The 20,322-nt window shown below is 39.5% G+C and overlaps 1 protein-coding gene across 1 annotated transcript; it reads right to left on the bottom strand.

Annotated features, from left to right (window-relative positions):
- Window positions 1-7,102: 7,102 nt before the first annotated feature.
- Window positions 7,103-8,273, bottom strand: LOC110916398. Its single transcript, XM_022161150.2, has 2 exons — window positions 7,877-8,273; window positions 7,103-7,605 (listed from the first exon to the last, which is right to left on the bottom strand). The coding sequence occupies exons 1-2, from the start codon at window positions 8,271-8,273 to the stop codon at window positions 7,103-7,105; spliced, it is 900 nt and encodes a 299-aa protein (XP_022016842.1).
- Between the last annotated feature and the right edge of the window lie 12,049 nt (window positions 8,274-20,322).

Here is a 20,322-nt window from a genome sequence, read left to right as displayed (position 1 = left end):
GTTTGAGTGGGCCATTAGTCGCGTATTGTAGAACTTGCAACTTTTGATACATTCGAGACTATAGACCGAATACAAGCACGAGAATGATTAAGGCATTAGGTAAACCTTTTCCTTTAAAACCATTTATCTATCCTTACCCAAACAAGTCCCCTAGTCGCCCAATTTGAGCCTAAACCTTTCATTTGACAACCCACTTAGCCCATAACCATAAGCCTTTTATTTTTAAACCCGTGTGATGAAAATTAGATTATAGGATCTTAAGTTTGTATAGTTGTGATTCATTTGTATTAAAAAAAAATATATATATATATATATATATATATATATATATATATATATATATATATATATTTTTCAGAAACTGTTGCGAAAAAGAATGAAAAAGCATTGAGAAAAACACAAAAAGATGTGATAGTAGTTGGTTGAATAAAAGGCGGAAGTTGTTGCCTCATAGTTGATGTTTATTTGTAGTCTTGTTTAGTTTAGTGGTTTGTAATAAAAAAATCGAATTTTTCATCACCTTAGTCACTTTAAAAAATATCCTATTCCTACCCTTCGCCTAGCCCCGTTACAACCCCTCAAAGACCTTTTGACTTGTGCTTAGTATTTGTGTTCAATAGTGGAGGATGATTGAGTTGCAAGCCTATGCGGGTACGTGTTCTAATCGGTTTTGAGCGATTAATTGTTGAAAAGCTAATACATCATACATGTTAGCAAACTTTAAGCCGAGTGGAGAGCACATTGTGAGGGATATGCATGAGTTGTTAGTTTTACGGGCGGGTTAATCTTGGGTAACCATTTGTGTATCTAAAGCACGTCACCGCTAAATACATTGAATATTGTAAAGAGCTTGAACTTTAGTATGACATTAGACCTTAACCTTTGTCTCGGGAATGGGATGTACATTCGTTGTTGACCCATGTGAAAGTGAAACGCAGATTTGCTTGAGGGCAAGCAAAAGACAAGTGTGGGGATGTGATACGTGGTTGAAAACCGGTGCTTGTAATCGTTTAACTTGATGATTTTACACAAGTTTTAGTTCCGAATTGCCTACTCTTAATTAGATTTGTGTTTTGCAGGTTTATTGGAGTTTAAGGAGCTTTTCGGAAGCTTTACGGGTCACCGAAGCGAAAACGGAACCACCGGGAAGCGACACGGGTCAACCGGAAGCAAGGAATGCGAAAAAACAGAAAGATCAACATCCAAGCACCGTCGCCGACGCCCATTTGGGCCGTCGCCGACGGTCTTCAGATATATCCGTCGCCTGAAAATGTCCGTAGACAGGAAGTTAGGCCGTAGGCCAAAAGTAAACAACTAGGCACCGTCGCCGACGGGGCTTCAGGCCGTCGGCGACGGCTCATCAATCTTTGGATTGCGATTTTGCTTGTTTTGGGGTTTAGAACGAGTAAAAGGGGTTGTTGGCCAGGATTTCGGGAGTTACAACTTATTTGGAGTTTGAAAACAGGTCTTGGAGCCATTATTCATCTATCCTTCATCACCACTTCATCTCCAATCAAGATTCCATCTTCTCAACAACCCGAATCATCATCTAATTCCAAACCCTAGCTCATCACCATTACAATCATTCAACCATTCGTCCCTCCACCATAATCACTCACCTAAAACCCTAGTCCTCATCCATCAATTCACCTTCAAGCTTCACGATGATCCAATTCACGCTTCCAACATCCGGTGATCAAGTTTCTTCGATCATGCTTGGCTAATTTCTTGGAGGTGTCACCCCGGTGTAGACTTTTGTAAGATTTAGGGTTTATTATGTTTTGTTGATTGTTTTGTGACAACTTGAATTGCGTTTGAATCTTAGACAATTGTCCTACGTTGGTATTGAATTTGCAAACTGTCGAGTGAATGATTAAATTTGACTTTGTGAAATGAATGCACGTATTTATGCTTTGTCTTTTGGTAGGATTTGTTAGTCCAAAGTAACGAAGTGTATCATGGTCCGTTGTTTACGACGTTGATAGCGATTGACACCTAAGCTTTGTGATTGCGACCCGTTAACGAACTATTTCAAGTAAAGCTAATTAAAATACATAGTAACCCTAAGTCTTGCAATTGTTGAAACCGGGTGTGAGCCTTGTTTTCTTATTATTGTTTAAACAATCATTTTCACTTCTTGCATTTAGTAGTTAATTTAGTTAATCGCTTTAGTAATTTCAATTCACATCTGTCAATCAAGCAAAAATATACAAAAACAATATAGCAAGCTTCATAAAAGTGACAACTATTCATAATTCAATCAAATCCGCACACAAACCACATACTCTTCGTGGTTCGACCCCTTGCTACCACTAGCTATTTGTTAAGGGTAATTAGGGTATATAAATATTATCTTTGACCGAAGCGCGACACTCCGATCACATGTGTTTTGAAATCAGTACGAGGGCGTTGCGCATGGAACTGCTGACAAAAATAAAAAGAAAATATAGAAAAAAACACTAAAAGATAACCAAAAGAAAATCAACCAAAAAAGTTGTATGATAATGATGTTGTTCGTATGAAACCCGTGGTCAGAGATAAGCAAATGGTACATAGGTACCGGTACCGAATTTTCCGAACCGAAAGATCTTAAATACAAATTCGTTACCGACTTTTGGCGCCTACCGGTTTTTACCTTCATATACCGGTACCATAACCGGTATTTTCGGTATCGGTACCGGTTGGCACCGACCTCATCCCTACCCCTGAAACTAAAAAAAAGAAATCATTAAAAATTAAAGAAAATCAACAAAAAAAGTTGCACGATACCGTTGTTGTTCTTACGGTACCCGTAATCAGAGACGAGCAAATGGTACCGGGTAGAAGTACCGAATTTCCCGAACTAAAAGATTCTCAAAATCATTTCGGTCCGACTTTTGCCGTTTTCTGTACCAGGTTGGTGCTGGTTTTTACCTTCATGTACCGATAACTGTATCAGGCTGGTGGCGGTTTTTACCTTCATATGCCGATAACGAACCAGGTCGTACATGTATTTTCGATACCAGTATCGGTTGACATAAAACCTATCCAACTTCAGAAGTAAAGAAATAATAATTATTATTATTATTATTATTATTATTATTATTATTATTATTATTATTATATTAGAATAAAAAAGGTATTAAAAATGTATGTTATTATAATATATTAAAAACATTATTCATTTCATTTGATTTAGTAATATATAGTAATATTTAGAATAAAAAAGTATTAAAAATGTATATTATTATATTATAATATATTAAAAATACTATTCATTTCATTTGATTTAGTAATATATAGTAATAATAGTAATAGTAAAGTAATAATAGTCATCACTGAAATCATATTCTTTTAGTAGTTTGATTTCATACTTAGTATCTATTTTCTTATGAGATATTTGTTGGATTATTCGGGTTTGTTTACAGGTCACGGATCGATGCGTTATCGGATCACGAGTACGGGTCAATTGGTTTTAGTGTAATGGGTCAACTAATATTCTTGCATGTGATATTCGAGTTCATGAGTCCATGCACGTTGGAATAAGAGCTGGTCATCGTGAATACCGGTTCTTTAGGAGATTAGGAGAGCATCTTTTTTTATTCCATTTTTTATTCGCATCATGGGTCACTGTAAGGCTATAAAAGCCACATTTGTTTAGTGAATATTGTAACCTTTTTTCTTTTATCCCTCCATACTTTTCCTCTGCATTGTATTGCATCAACATACCACATATATACATGAGTTTGAGTGTGTATAGAGTGTGTATTGTTTGGTAACTTCTGTCGCTCCATCCCCGCAGGGGCAGAGAACCCGTCGCTATCTCGGCTGTGCTACCGGAGGTTCTGGGGAAGTTGGAATAGGAGAGCACTCATTTTGGGGTGGGCTTACTACTTAGATTCTTTCAGCAGTTATCCGCTCCGCACTTGGCTACCCAGTGTTTACCGTGGGCACGATAACTAGTACACCAGAGGTGCGTCCTTCCCGGTCCTCTTGTACTAGGGAAAGGTCCTCTCAATGCTCTAACGCCCACACCGGATAGAGCTCCCCCCCCCCTTTTCGCTGACTCTTTGGCCTTAAGAACGCTGGTTTTAAGAACAATATTTAATTAATTTGTGACTTGTAAAAACTTGTTGTGAGAACCATGGTACGTAATAATCCAAACCTACCATTCTTTTGTCTTTTATGCTTACGTCAGTTTGTATACAATCCATTTTTGGGGGGAGTAAACTGCCATTTTGGTCCCTGTGGTTTGGGAAGTTTTGCCATTTTAGTCCAAATCTAAAAAAACTCTAACATCCCCTTTTTTGCCTTTATCTGCAGGGGTAGTTTTGTCCATTTAATTTTCATTAAAACAATTTCTTTATTAAAAAACCCCACAAATATAAATACCCCATATCAGTTCCCAATTACATCAAAACCCTAAAATTAACTTCAGCCGTCGTCCCGTCTTCTTTGTTTCCGATGAAACAATGTATCCCGACAACAATCAGACGACGATACAAGTGAAAACAATCAGGAAGATGGAGGTCCAATACAGGAAGATGGAGGTGGTGGTCGCCGGAGATGTTGCAGGTTACCGGTGAAGTTCAGAGACGATGATGATGACGACGATGAAAAAGACTGATGATGGACGCAACAGTTGCCGGAGAATGCGGTGGTCGGAGTGGTGGTTATGATGGTGCAACGGTGAAGGTGATGGTGGCCGGAGGACTCGTCGGAGAAGATGAAAATAGATGGTGATTATGAAAGTTGCAGGTTAATGAGATCGACGAAGACGGTGATGGTGAACTTTGAAGATGAAGAGTTCGGAGATGGTTCGATGACCGGGGATGATGACGGACGGCGATAGAACGGTGAAATGTGTTACAGGTTCCGGTGATCGGTGGTCTGAGTTCGCGTCGGAGAACTGTGATCGGTGAACGATGATGAATATTAAGAGGTTCTCAGTGAGGTTGAGGCTAGGGGTGTTCTTCGGGTTTTTTAATCGGGTTTCGGGTTTTTCGGTTCGGGTTTTTCGGGTTTTCAAAACTAAATATTTAACCCGATAACCAAACCTTTCTAGGTTCGGTTTCTTCGGTGTTCGGGTTAAATGGTTTGGGTTAGAACGGGTTGTGTTAGATCGGGTTTTGGGTTAGAAAATGAACTAGGTTAACAAATAAATACAACCTTCTAAAATTTAAAATATCAATATTAGTTATTAGCGAACACTACAAAAACAATTTTATAAAACAACTCTTCTATAGTAATTAAATACAGATTATAAATTGTAAAATGCATCATGTCTTTTAATTAGAAACAAATTATTATAAGTTTGATATTCTTCTTCACTCTTCACGGTTGACAACTTGACTATATGACTATATGTTGAAAATATGGAATTAGTGATTTAAAATTTTTAGAAGATATGGTTGGTTGCATCAAGGAATAGGAAAAGATTATTAGTTCCTTTTAAAAGATATGACTATATGTAGAAAATATGCTAATTGTTTTAAAGTTATTTCGGATTTTTCGGGTTAAACCGTTTACCCTTTATTCAACCCGTTAACCAATCCATAGAACTATATTCGGGTTCGGGTTTACAGTTATTCGGTTACTAGTTCTTCGGGTTTTGTCTACTTCGGGTTCGGGTGACTTCGGTTTCGGTTTGGGTTTCGGGTTTCGGTTAAAAAAGACAGCCCTAGTTGAGGCTCCACAAGTGCAAACCACCATTGTCGTTACTTCGATCTCCTGTGGGTTAGGGTTGATCTCTGGTTAGGGTTTCCGCTTGGGAGGTTGAAGATGATGATGTAATTGGGAACTGATAGGGGGTATTTATATTTGTGGGGTTTTTAATAATTGTTTTAATGAAAATTAAATGAACAAAACTACCCCTGCAGATAAAGACGAAAAAAGGATGTTGGAACAGTCAAAAATGAGAGTTTTTGAGATTTGGACTAAAATGGCAACAAAATACAAACCGCAGGGACCCAGATTTAAAAAGTTTGAGATTTGGACTAAAATGACAAAACTGCCCAAACCACATGAACTAAAATGGCAGTATACTCTTTTTGGGGGTTTGTTGTGTTGACTTCAGCATCACGTTGCATATTTAATGTATTTTAATTTAATTTTAATATTTAAACTCAATAAAACGTGGATTTAAAGTTAACTAAGGAGGATAACAAAGTTATGTGACTTTCACTCGATAATATCTTGAGAGATGCAGGTTCGACTCTCACTTGGTGCAGAGTGAGACAGTAGTGGGCAATGATAGGAGACTCAGGGAAACCTGGGTTGGATCCTTGAGCCAAACGGGTTTTACCGGTAATTTCACTGTCGTGCCTACGGGCGGGTGGGTTACCGGGTTTTACTCGGAATTGGTAGTGGACTCGGGTTACTCTCGGAGACTCCGTTTGTACAGTGGGTTCCCCGAGAGTGCTCGGGATTGAGTTTGTTGGCCGTTCAAAAAAAATGTGATGTATACTATTATAAAACCGTAATTATTTCCCTTTTATATAATCTGATATTCTAAGTAATGTGCTGATAAGGCTGGACGGTATGGGGACCGTCCAGCATCGTCTTCCATCCGGTGCCGTTCCACCATCCAGGTCGCCCCCCCTCCGTCGCGTCGTGATCGTCGTCTCCTTGCCGATGGGGACGGTCCATGTGAGGACAAAAATACCTCACAAACATATATATACATACACTATATAATATATATTTAGGATCATCCCCCATTTCCATACCTTCATCCTCTTTGCTCCATCCTCATGCCCATCCTACGTGGCGCTTACGTGGCGGACCATCCTCCAAGAGAGGACCATCACCATACCTTATAGCCTAATATGTTGACGGGCTCAAGAAAGTACTAGGACCCGGTTCTTAGTACATAATAGGATCTAGACGCTTTCAAATTGTGTGTCTCAACTATGTCAAGAAAAAAAACATAGGCAAATGTTGCAATTCTAATAGTAAGTTTAATTTGATTGCATTTAATTATGAAATACCATGAAAATAAAATGCAACTAAAGCATTTTATACAGAAAAAATCCACATGAATATATACATTAATGATACTGACCCAAAAATCATTGTAAAAATGAACTATGTAGCAAATAATTACTAACTGAACAATAGTATCTTAGCTTGCTCCATTCATGACCATGGCTAAATTCCCCATTTTATACGCAAAATCCTTCCTAGCAATTTGTTCTTGACGTCTACCATAGCAAGTATGATCAGGAATTGATATAAAACCAATATTTTGATTGTTGATCACGTTACGATCCGGTGTCTTTTTAGTCGGATACTCATTGGTGGTTCGTTTGTAAGTCCCAAACCATTTAGCCTGAACATACTCCCGTCGTCTCCATGGTGGCACCGGCATCTTCTTCTGCTTCATCGACTTCTTTATGGCTCTAGACATTATTTTTACTATTTCTTTGAAATCTTCAACTTTGAAAACTGAGATCTCAGGGAGGATCTCGAGCAATGAAGCGTAAATAGTTGTAGGTCTAGCTATCTCGAACTCTTCTAACAAAGATATGATAATTATATAACGAGTTTGTTCAATATTAACGTCGATGTATTCATGATTGCCAGCAAGAAGGCCAGCTTTCTTTTCCCACTTCGATTTGCAAAGCCCTACACATTTGTATAAATTATATAAGTGGCCGAAGTATAACTTCTTAGTTTAGGTTCAATCAAAAGGTTTTTTTTTTCTATTGGTAGTTACAAGTTTGGGATAAAAGTCAAAATTTTTATTAAAAGTTATTCCTATTATTATATATAATCCCAATAAATTTTACTGATCCAAAAGTTAGAGGACCCTTTTGACCTTCTTTGGTTCCGTACATGAGTTATATTTCTATTACATAACTATTATTTCACATGTAAGGCAGCAAATAGTACGTACCCGCCTCGAGACCCTGGTCACGAAGACGAGCCATCAGCCTCCGTTTAAACCCTAAAGATGGTGATGATCGGTTATCTTCGACAACATCCCTACTTGCTTTTTCGACTTTCGATATCAAGTTTCTTCTAACATCATCGTCATTATCAACTCGAAGCAATCTCTGCAATGCTTCCTTCATCTCCTCCATATCATCATCAATTCCATCTGAACTTAATTCATCGTCATTTTGCATATCAAAATCTTTATTGGCAACACCATTGCCATTCTCTATGAACGAGTTTACCATATCGGATAAATCCATCATCGTCTCAGGTGAGTGTTCGCTGCCGCTGCTGTCGCAATCTCTCACCTTTCCGGCCACCTCAAATGCTTCCGCCACCCTCCAAAACCTCCCCATTTTTTCAATGACGATTCAACACAAATTCGTGAATGTTAAATGATTGTGAGATTTATATAACTGTAACGACTAAAAATGATGGGAAAAAGTTGACATGAGATTGAAGAGATTGATGGTAGAAGGTGTGCAAGGATGTTGACACTATGGTGTTATATATATAAAGAAAGACTATTTGTATGTGTATGAGGTGCAAATGAATATGCTCTTTAAATGTATGTTTGAATGAATGTGGACATATTCTCATCTAGGGCCATTGAGTATCTAGATAATTTGATACATAGAATAAGTTTACTTGAAACATGAAAATCATGGCAGTGCTTCCGGGCGGGTAGGTTATCGGGTTTTTCCGGGAATTGGTGGACTCAGGTTACTATCTACTATCGGAGTACTCCATTTGGTCCAGTGAGTTGATAAACTTATAGATCTAAGATGTGTGAATGGTTTTTCCAAAAGAACCAAGTTCAAAATATAATTTCTAGAAGATCATGGTTCTTACTTAAACACACACTATTTTTAGTGGTAAAACAAGTGTGTAAACACTTATGAAACAAGAAGATCTAATAAATAAACATTTTTGAAAAATATGTTTACAAGTTGTAAAGACCTAGATTCTTTAAGAATGAGATTTTTAAAGAAATGAACACACTTTCGAGGGTAACTAACGCCACTAAATATGCTACCAAGTTACTATAAGTTTTTACGAAAACTCAAGTTCATGATCTCTATGTAGATAGTTTGTTTTTGCACTTGGTAAGTATAATCTTCTTTAGGGTTGATTGTTGATTATTGTGTGTTGACTTTGAAAAGAAAATGATATGCTTTAATAGCATGGACACCTCCATTTTCAAGGGAAACTATGGCAAAATTTTCTAAAAATACAAACACTTAGAAAATATTTTCTAAACAAGTATTTACAAGTATGTCTTAAACTATATTCTTCAATATAAACTTTGCCATAATTTTTGTAACAAAAATACAAATATTGGAGGATGGTTTTTATAAATAAAAATGGGTAAATATATATGTTGAGAATATATATACATATTAAGACACTTGTGTGATTATTTGTATACTTGGTGAAATGGTTACATTATTCTAGGGTAAAATAATATAACTTAACAAAGTACCGCGAAATTTACTAACCAAAACAATATCGTTACAAATATATCTTTGGTAAATATTATTTTGGATACAAGAAAGGAAAATATGATTTTCGTAAATATTACAAAGTTATATCATACTTTGACAAAAGGGAAAATATTATTTTTGGGGAAGTTAAAATATATTTTCTTAGTATATTTAGAAAATATATGATTCTGAGAAAAATATATATTTTCTGGATAATATATTATTTCGGAAATTACAAATACAATAATACGAAAATACATGTATAAGATACCCCCATCCTTGGGAAGGAATCACGAAAATAAAATACTTGAGAAGTATTGTTCCGAAAATGTGGTTTAAACAATTATTCCAAAACTAAATATAATTTGAGATTAAAATATTTATTATTTTGACAAATAATTATAACTTGGAATAATATCAGAAACGTAACCCAAAAACGTAAATACTAAGCAAAGGCACGACCCGTTCTTCTAATAGACATTAGTACACTGTAGGTAGTCGTGTTTGCTGAGGAGTTTTGAGTGCCAGTACTGAAGACGCAATACAGTGAATTCATGTCCCCCTTTTCTTTAAACTGTTTTGTTTATTTACTTCGGGGGTGAAATACATGTTACAAATGGATTACTTGCAATACAATTGGTATGGTTAGCCTAGGAAAGAACCATAGATCATGTGATTGGGTAGGCGTATACTTGAGGCCATCAATCCTCTTGTCGGACCAAGGGACATGAGTGATAGATCTATTTGGGTGTAGCGAGCCCACACCCATGAGGCCAGGGTGGCCCATAGTGGTGACTATGTCTTCCAGCCGGAAGCCCGGTACAAATTTGCTAGGTTTGAGTCTTCCTACACCGTCACACATATCAGTGGCCTTGCAAACCATTGGTGATCTTTTCCTTGTTTGCTATCATATCGGGACTTTCATACATACATTGAATACAAAGGTTTATACATACTCACGAACACATGAACTCGCTCAACTTTTGTTGATATTTTTAAACTACATGTATTTCAGGGAACTAAGGGATCTGGCAGGTGTGTGCATGTGTCTCAAGCTGCGTTTAAATAAAAGATGTCATCCATGGTCGTAGAGTTTAGAAGATGTATCCTATTCCTGGACGGGATACATGTTTCTAAACCCGGTTTTATTTAAGATCGTTTGTCAAGTCTTGATGAACTCATTTGAACATGTTGTGGTTTGTAACTTAAGTTTGGTGTCAAGTTTTCAAACAAGTATGTTGTGGTACTTTCAAACTTAACTTTTATGGATGAATATCTTTTGGTTTTATCATATAGCAATGTTATGATTGAATGCTATGATATTAAGAAGTTACACCAATAACCACGCTTCCGCAAAAGTCAGGGTGTGACAACTTGGTATCAGAGCTTCGATCGTAGCGAACTAGGATTCCTTCTCGAGTGTAGACTACGATCATTAGGGCTCTCACGAAAACGTTTTCATTGAATACACAAAATGTCCAGATCCATGAAACAAACATTTTTACAAATAAAAGACACAAAATACATTTCAAAGAATTCATTTATATTTCAGTCTGAGAGACTGGGGAGTTAGTCTGAGAGACTAGCTGGGTAATTCAGTCTGAGAGACTAGGGAGTTGGTCTGAGAGACTAACTGGGTAGTCTGAGAGACTAGTTGGGGCAGTCTGAGAGACTGGGAGGTTTAGCCTGAGAGGCTAGGTAGTTCAGTTTGAGAAACTGGGAGGTCTGTTAGTGCACTATGTTTATTGACTTCGTCTTATGTCAAGTCTTACATTGTTCAAAGCACGAAGATCGAGAAATGAAGATTGAAAGCTAATTTCGCTTGAAGAGTGAGCAAGTAATTCCGTGCGGAATTACAGTATAATTCCGCTTGTATTCTGTAATCCCGTTTGTATTGTTAATTCCGTATGTAAAGTAATCCCATTTGAGACATGTTCAAACGGAATTACAGGTCTATATATAGGGTTGTTTCCGTTTCATTTCACACGGAATTAGTTCTTGGTAACGAAGTGCTGCCAAATTGTGTCAAGGTGCTGTAATTCTATCAAATCAATAATAGTGAAATATTAAAGAGTATCAAGCTGTTTCTATGTCTGTTTCACTGATTCCGCCTTTGATTCGGATCCAAAACTCTTCTGATTGACTAACTCGGGTCATACAACGATCCTACAAGGTCCAGTCTGAGAGACTAAGTAGTTCAGTCTGAGAGGTTGGGTGGGATAGTCTGGGAAAGACTAGGATGAATACATGCTTACATTTTTATGACTTACATGCTTATTTGATGATTATATGTGTGATTGTTTTGTCACAGACACCATGTCCTCTTCTGATAGTGGAGTATCAGATACCATAGACCCCATGGCCATAGTCTCGGATGATGAGATAGCCACAGACCCTAAGGTTTTCACTTCAGACACTACGAGCAGCGATGATGATGACTTTCACTTTACCAGATTTTGGAGATGATATACCACTAGCTGATGGTCTTCCTAACGGGGATCTACCTCTTGTTCAGATCACTGCTCCTTTTCCTCTTGCTGCATTTCCTCTTGAGGATCTGCCTTTAGACGCTATGTCTGATGACGACATCGATCTTTTTATTGAGGGTCCCCTGAGTGTGCCCAGGATGAGGGGGCTCCAGTCGATGATGTCGTTGTCGTTCCACTTGTTGAGATTCTAGTTGATGATGATGTTGTTATCCCTCTTGTTGAGATTCCAGTCGCTGATGACATTGCTGTTCCGTTTGTCGAGGTTCCTGTCGTAGAGATCTTATCTGACCATTCTGGTCCCAATTCATTTGAGTCTGTGTCATCTACTACCTTACACGCACGGGGTGTGTAGCATTATCCCACTAACACTAATTCTGACACCGCGATGTCTGCTGCACCTGTCCCTATGCAGTACTTCGAGTTCGACGATGCGTTTGACTCTGTCTTTCCACACGACTTTGACCCTGACCATGAGATTGAGTTTGTCCCTGACGAGCAGCCTTTTGAGGAACCTGTCATTCCTGACGATCAACTCTTTGATATACCCGCTGATCTTGAGCTTGCTCCAGCTGACCTTGAGCCTGAGATTGCACCTGAGCCTATGCCTGCTCACGATCCCTTACCTGGGCATGATCCTACCCCCGTTGACATTCTAGTTGTTGCACCACCTTTGCCTGACCCGATCCCTGTACTTGTTGATCGTGCTCCTTTTGCTACCCATATAGATCCAAGATATGCACACACCCGCAATGGGTGGATCGAGGACGACGACGACTCTCCTCCTTTTGTTAGACCTGTCACTCTCTACCTGCACCCGTACATGCACCTATTGATATTGCTCAGTTTCACCCACACGAGTCAGACATTCACCGCACAGATCTACCTGTCACGTTCCTTCAGGATATCCCTCCTCCCCGTCCAGGGGAAGGTCCATCGAGTCAGCCGTCTGGTCATGTACCACCTGTGTCAGCAGCCGATCATTTCATGCCACAGTTTACACACACTGCTCCTTTTGCGTCTGCACCCACGGGCAAGCCACTTATTTGGTTTCCGCCCAACATGATACCTGTATTTAATTCATACCATCCCTTCCACATTGGATACTCGAGGGATGATCTGCTTATGTTCTTACAGCTCCAGCAGGAGATGCTGTATAGGAGAGTCATGGAGTTAGAGAGGATCCCGCGTCCTCCGCCTTGCACTTGTCAATCACCGTTCGCGACTCCCCCTGTTCCACTCCTGCCATACCCTGATTTTGATGTCCGTTTCCTCACTTTGGAGCAGCAGGTTAGCTATCCGCTGCATATCGTGCATGCCCTTGAGGAGGATTTGGCGCATTTGCGCAGGTTGCTTTTCGTTCCTCCACCACCTCCTCCTCCACCATCAGCTTAGAGGTTTTTGGTTTTATGCAGATAGCATACTTTTGATGAGATTGCACCTATTGAGCCACATTGCACAGCTTTTTGAAGACCACATTTCTTTTGACTTTTGATTGTTGTAGTTGGTAGACGTTTTGGACAGGGGTGATGTGACCCTTTAGTCCCTTTTAATGTATGATATATTATAGAACATGTAAAACTGTACTTGTGGTCTTGATATATGAAAGCTCAATCGCAACATTCTCATTATATACGTTGTTGGAATTACTTGTTTGTGTTATGACATGGGATGCTATGTGTTTACTTGCATTGATAAATGTTATTACATACGCGTACTACATACTTATATGCATAAGACCTGACCTATACAAACTTCTTATAGAAGATGCCTCCATGAAGAGAAACTCGATTGCCCACTACTGAGGCCGAGTTACAAGAACGAATTTCACGAGCGATATCAGATTACGAAGCCTCATGTGCTGAAACTAGCGGGGGTACCTCGAGGAACAACCCACCTCATGGTAATGTTTAAGTTGCTTGAGACACATTGCATTACATTTGGATATTCCATGTGCGTTCGCTAATGCTTTCAGTGAATGACGTTACTTGTACAGGTTGTACCTTTAAGCAGTTTTCAGACTGTAAACCGCTGAATTTCGACAGCACCGGGGGTGCTGTGGCTTTTGTTTGATGGACAGAGAAGACCGATTCAGTGATAAGAATGAGCAAATGCGCACCAGAACAACAAGTCACCTACATCTCCGGATTGTTCATAGATGGAGCGCTTTCATGGTGGAATCTCCAAGTCCAAACTCTGGGAGAGGCAGTAGCATACGCTTTGAATTGAACGAGCTGAAGGAGCTCATGCGAAAGAAATACTGCTCCAGGGCTGAAATTCAAAAGTTGGAAACTGAATTCTGGAACCTCAAGATGGACGGCCCGAAGATCGCCGAATATGTGCAGAGATTTCACGATCTATCTCACGTGGTACCATACATGGTTAGTCCGGAATTCAAACGCGTTGAGCGTTTCATTTGGGGGTTGGCACCTCAGATTATGAGTATGGTAACAACATCGAAACCTACTACGATCACTGAGGCTATCAATCTGAGTGTAGCGTTAACAGAAGCAGCTATCAGGTTAAACAAGTTTTCGATCTCTGACCAAAAGAAGAAGGAGACTCACGTTGAGTCATCCGGTGAGAACAAACGGAAGTTCTCCAACTTTAAGAAAGCTACCAGCAATACAAACAAGAAGGATGAGACACACGCTTCGGCCAAGGCCAAGGCCAAGGGAAAGGGGTATATGGGCACTTTGCCCAAATGAGATGTGTGTCAGTCACATCACAATGGACGATGCCGAGCTGGTAAATGCGAATCTTGTGGGAAAGTTGGTCACTCAAAAGAAACATGCTGGGTTGGTACAGGCCGTGGTGGTCAAAGGGGTTTTGGTAACAACAACCGTGGAGGTAATGGATATGGAAACCGGTCGCAAGGAAATAATGGAGGTAACGGCAACCGTGGTAATTTTGTGAATCAAGCTGGGAGTGGAAACCGCAACCAAAACAACGCTCAAGGGGGTAATGGGAATGGTAATGGTCGAGGACTAGGTTGTTTTAATTGTGGAGACATGGGGCACTTCAAGAGAGAATACCTAAAGCTTAATCAAGCTCAAGGAAGAGTCTCAACATCAGTGTGAGGGAAGCACGCCAAGATCCAAATGTGGTCACTGGTACGTTCCCTATCAATCAACGCTTTGCATCTGTACTGTTTGATACTGGTGCCAATTATAGTTTTGTGTCGCTAGAATTTAAGAATATACTTGGGTTGGTAGCTAGTAAGCTAGACATTCCGTATTCGATAGAACTAGCAAATGGAAAGCTAGTTGAAGCAAATGAAGTCATCAGAGGTTGCGTGATAGAACTGGGAGAGCACGAGTTTTCGCTTGATCTGTTGCCAGTCGAGTTGGGAAGCTTCGACATAGTAGTGGGGATGGATTGGTTGTTAAGTAACCGAGCAGAGATTGTATGTCACGAGAAGATCATTCGCATTCCGATGGCGAATAGAGAAACAATTATGGTACATGGAGAGAAGCACGATACGCCCCTATGGATCATTAGTTGTTTGAAAGCTCGTAGAAGTTTGCAGAAAGGATATGTTGCCTTCTTGGCACACATTGTGGATAAAGAAGATGCTGAGCCAAAGCTAGAAGACATTCCAGTCGTGAAGGAATATCCTGAAGTCTTTCCCGAAGACTTGCCAGGATTGCCGCCGCAAAGGCAAGTCGAGTTTCACATTGACTTAGTTCCAGGCGCCGCGCCTGTAGCTAAGGCACCCTATCGACTTGCACCTTCAGAAATGCAAGAGCTGTCAAGTCAACCTCAGGAGCTATTGGACAAGGGATTTATCAGACCAAGCTTCTCGCCTTAGGGAGCTCCAGTGTTGTTCGTTAAGAAGAAAGATAGTAGTTTTCGCATGTTTATCGACTACCGCGAGCTTAACAAGTTGACCATTAAGAATCGGTATCCTTTGCCAAGGATAGATGACCTATTCGATCAACGGCAAGGTTCGAGTTTTTACTCAAAGATCGATCTACAATCAGGGTATCACCAGTTGAGGATTCAAGAGGAGAGCATACCAAAGACTGCCTTCAGAACTCGCTATGGACACTACAAGTTCCTGGTTATGCCATTTGGGTTGACGAACGCGTCAGCAGTATTCATGGATTTGATGAATAGAGTCTGCAAGCCCTATCTTGATAAGTTTGTGATCGTGTTCATTGATGATATTTTGATCTACTCAAATATGAAGGAAGAACATGAGCAACAACTAAGAGCTATCTTAGAGTTGCTTAAGAAAGAGAATTATACGCAAAGTTCCCGAAGTGCGAGTTCTAGCTGCATGAAGTTTAGTTTCTTGGTCACGTGGTTAACGTAAAATGGAATTCATGTGGATCCCACAAAGATCGAGGCGATTAAGAATTCGGAAACTCCGAAAATGCCAATTGAGATTCGACAATTCTTAGGTTTGGCAGGATACTACCGCAGATTTATTGAAGATTTTTCAAAAATCGCTCAACCATTTACCTCCCTCACTCAGAAAGACAAGAAGTACGAATGGGGAGACAAGCAAGAAGAAGCATTTCAGTTGTTAAAGAACAAACTTTGCGATGCACCAATCTTATCCCTACCCGAAGGCACTGACGACTTCGTGGTATATTGCGACGCCTCGCGTCAAGGTTTAGGCTGCGTGCTGATGCAGCGACAGAAAGTTATAGCCTATGCTTCGTGCCAGTTGAAGGTTCATGAGAAAAACTACACCACGGATGACTTGGAGTTAGGCGCAGTGGTGTTTGCATTAAAAATCTGGCGACATAACTTGTACGGCACGCATTGCACAATCTTTACTGATCACAAGAGCTTACAGCATATATTTGATCAAAAAAAGCTTAATATGAGACAGAGACGATGGGTTGAGTTGTTGAACGACTATGATTGTGAGATCAAGTATCACCCAGGAAAGGCGAATGTGGTCGCAGATGCCCTGAGTCGGAAAGAAAGAATCAAGCCCATAAGGGTTAGGGCTTTGGAAATGATTATTCAAACGGACCTCTCATTGCGCATTCGTGTCGCGCAGAGAGAAGCTCTTAAGGAAGAGAATCTTGAGAATGAATATCTCCGTGGGATGGAGAAACAGTTAGTACCCAATGATGAAGGAACGTTGTGCTTCATGAAACGAATTTGGGTTCCTCTTTTCGATGGTCTAAGAGAAGTAATTTTTGATGAAGATCACAAGTCACGATACTCGATCCATCTAGGATCGGATAAAATGTACCAGGATTTAAAGGATTTCTATTGGTGGCCGAAATTAAAAGGCGATGTTGCAACGTATGTTGGAAAATTCTTAACTTGTGCCAAGGTAAAGGCTGAATATCAGAAGCCTTCAGACCTTCTACAACAACCTGAAATACCCATGTGGAAATGGGAGCAGATTTCAATGGACTTTATAACGAAGTTGCCAAGGACACCCAGAGGTCACAATACGATTTGGGTAATCGTGGACCGCCTGACCAAATCTGCACACTTTTTGCCAATCAAGGAGAAAGATAATACAAGCAAGCTTGCTGAGCTGTACTTCAGAGAGATTGTCGCACGTCATGGAGTACTTCTCTCGATTATCTCCGATAGAGATGGAAGATTCGTGTCAAGGATTTGGCAGTCCTTCCAAGAAGCCTTTGGTTCTCAGTTGAATCTGAGTACTACATTCCATCCGTAGATAGATGGCCAGAGCGAACGAACGATTCAAATGTTGGAAGACATGTTACGAGCTTGCGTGATGGATTTGGGTGGTAGTTGGGACACTCACTTACCCTTGGTAGAATTCTCTTACAACAATAGCTACCATGCGAGTATCCAAGCTGCACCATTTGAGGCTCTCTATGGACGCAGGTGCCGATCACCGTTATGCTGGGCAGACGCGGGTGATAGACAGCTTGTGGGTCCTGAATTGGTTCAAGAGACGACTGATAAGATTACACAGATCCAAGAGCGCATAAAGGCGGCTCGTGATCGACAAAAGAGTTACGTGGACCGAAGAAGGAAACCGTTGGAGTTTCAAGTGGGAGATATGGTTTTGTTAAAGGTTTCACCCTGGAAGGGTGTAACACGCTTTGGGAAGCGTGGGAACTTGAACCCGCAATACATTGGACCATTCAAAATCCTGGAGAGGATTGGTCTTGTAGCTTACAAGTTGGATCTACCCGCAGAACTGAATGGCGTTCATGATACATTTCATGTATCTAACCTGAAAAAGAGTCAAACTCAAGAGACAGTTGTCATACCTGCCGACGAAGTCCATATTGATGACACACTCCACTTTACTGAAGAACCTGTTGAGGTTACTGATTGGAAGGTTAACAAGACCCGCAGGAGTAGTGTTAAACTCGTCAAAGTTCGTTGGAATGCGCGACATGGCCCAGAGTTCACTTGGGAGCGTGAGGATCGTATGAAGGCGAAATACCCACATTTATTCCCCAAGACCCCAGCAGCTAGAAGCAGAACTTAAATTTCGGGACGAATTTTTCTTAGCGGGGGGAGAATGTGACAACCCTCATAAATTCAGGTATCCGTACAATTAATTAATATTAATTGATGCTTAATAACTGTGCTGGATTACATAACTGCTTTCTGGTTAATGCATCATACTTACATGTGCATCTCATATTACATAATGTAACCCTATTATCACATGGAAACTTTATTGACATACATGATGCACAAAGCACGGTTAGCACAGTTAACGGATGGAACGGGGATATGCTGACGGGGTTTAGTACATAGACAGACAATGTTTTGACACCCAGTATGGGCCAGGGACAGGGTATTACACTAGTATGGTGTGTAGGGAAGTAAGGACCATAAAACTGCGTCACTAGGTGATATATAAAGTGTCGGAAACTGCCTAAAATCCACTTAAAGTGCAGAATTCTGCATTTTTCAGCAAAATTCAGCTTTTTAACATGCTAGTTGTGTGCAAAAATATGGCAAAATGGTCCTGTATGCTTTCCTAAGTGTCGGGAATTAAAAGTATCACAAAAAGTTACATAAAAGGCACTATACGGTAAAACTTAGCACTTTAACGAACCGGTATCTAACCGAACAACCAGACACTACCCGAAACACCAAAATTATACTAGAAACATTGTTTAATTATTTCTAAGCTAGTCATGATCTCCGAACACCTTAACACCCACTAAAATATCTAGTAACTAACCTAACTAAATATACACTTGATTTTGAACTAGTAAGTAACCAACTAGTTACAAGTTACACCTAGACCCCCCCCCCACATGCTATAATCGGCTATCACCACCACCATACCTCAAAGATTTGATTTCTTTTTTTTATTGGATCTTGCTTGCTCCTCTTGCCGAAATATTTAGAGTGAAGGTTATAAGTATGGCATGAGATCTCTAAAGATCATAATATTTCACACACTAACACACACCCACCTTTCTCCTACTCTCTCCCTCTCCTCTCGGCCAAGCATAGTGCCACCACCACCACCACCTTACATCCACCATCCACTCATTCCATACACTCTCAAGGTTGTAAGAAGGTGTCTTGTGAAGCTTGGTGCTTGTAGAACTTGAAGAACCTTCATCACTTGCTTTTATCATCCATCTTTGTCACCTTCATTCTCTTGTGTTCTTCCCTAGCTTAGAGCTAGTAGTAAGACTCTCTTAACCCTTTAATACTTCTAATTTTGTTGGTTAAAAGATGATATTTATGGATTATCTTGATAAACATTAAAAGACATAATCAAGAATCATAAACAAAAGCTTAACATATGATGATATCTTGATAAAATAATGTTGTTTAGAGTATGTATGATACTTGCTTGATTACTTGAGATTATGATGTTAATCATCATAAGGAGCTTGCTAGATTGTGATTAAACACATGATCTAGCAAGTTAGAGGATGATTATGTGTTAACACAAGGAGATCATCCTCACATATAAGCATGAACTTGAATAAAAAGGTGATTTCTTAAAAATGATAATCAAGTGAGTTGATAAACTTATAGATCTAAGATGTGTGAATGGTTTTTCCAAAAGAACCAAGTTCAAAATATAATTTCTAGAAGATCATGGTTCTTACTTAAACACACACTATTTTTAGTGGTAAAACAAGTGTGTAAACACTTATGAAACAAGAAGATCTAATAAATAAACATTTTTGAAAAATATGTTTACAAGTTGTAAACACCTAGATTCTTTAAGAATGAGATTTTTAAAGAAATGAACACACTTTAGAGGGTAACTAACTCCACTAAATATGCTACCAAGTTACTACAAGTTTTTACGAAAACTCAAGTTCATGATCTCTATGTAGATAGTTTGTTTTTGCACTTGGTAAGTACAATCTTGTTTAGGGTTGATTGTTGATTATTGTGTGTTGATTTTGAAAAGAAAATGATATGCTTTAATAGCATGGACACCTCCATTTTCACAGGAAACTATGGCAAAATTTTCTAAAAATAAAAACACTTAT

Source organism: Helianthus annuus, chromosome 16 (genome assembly GCF_002127325.2).
Source record: "Helianthus annuus cultivar XRQ/B chromosome 16, HanXRQr2.0-SUNRISE, whole genome shotgun sequence".
NCBI classification, from domain to species: Eukaryota; Viridiplantae; Streptophyta; class Magnoliopsida; order Asterales; family Asteraceae; genus Helianthus; species Helianthus annuus.
The sequence above is the reverse complement of the archived record's forward strand: the minus strand, read 5'-3'. Positions and strand labels throughout refer to the sequence as shown.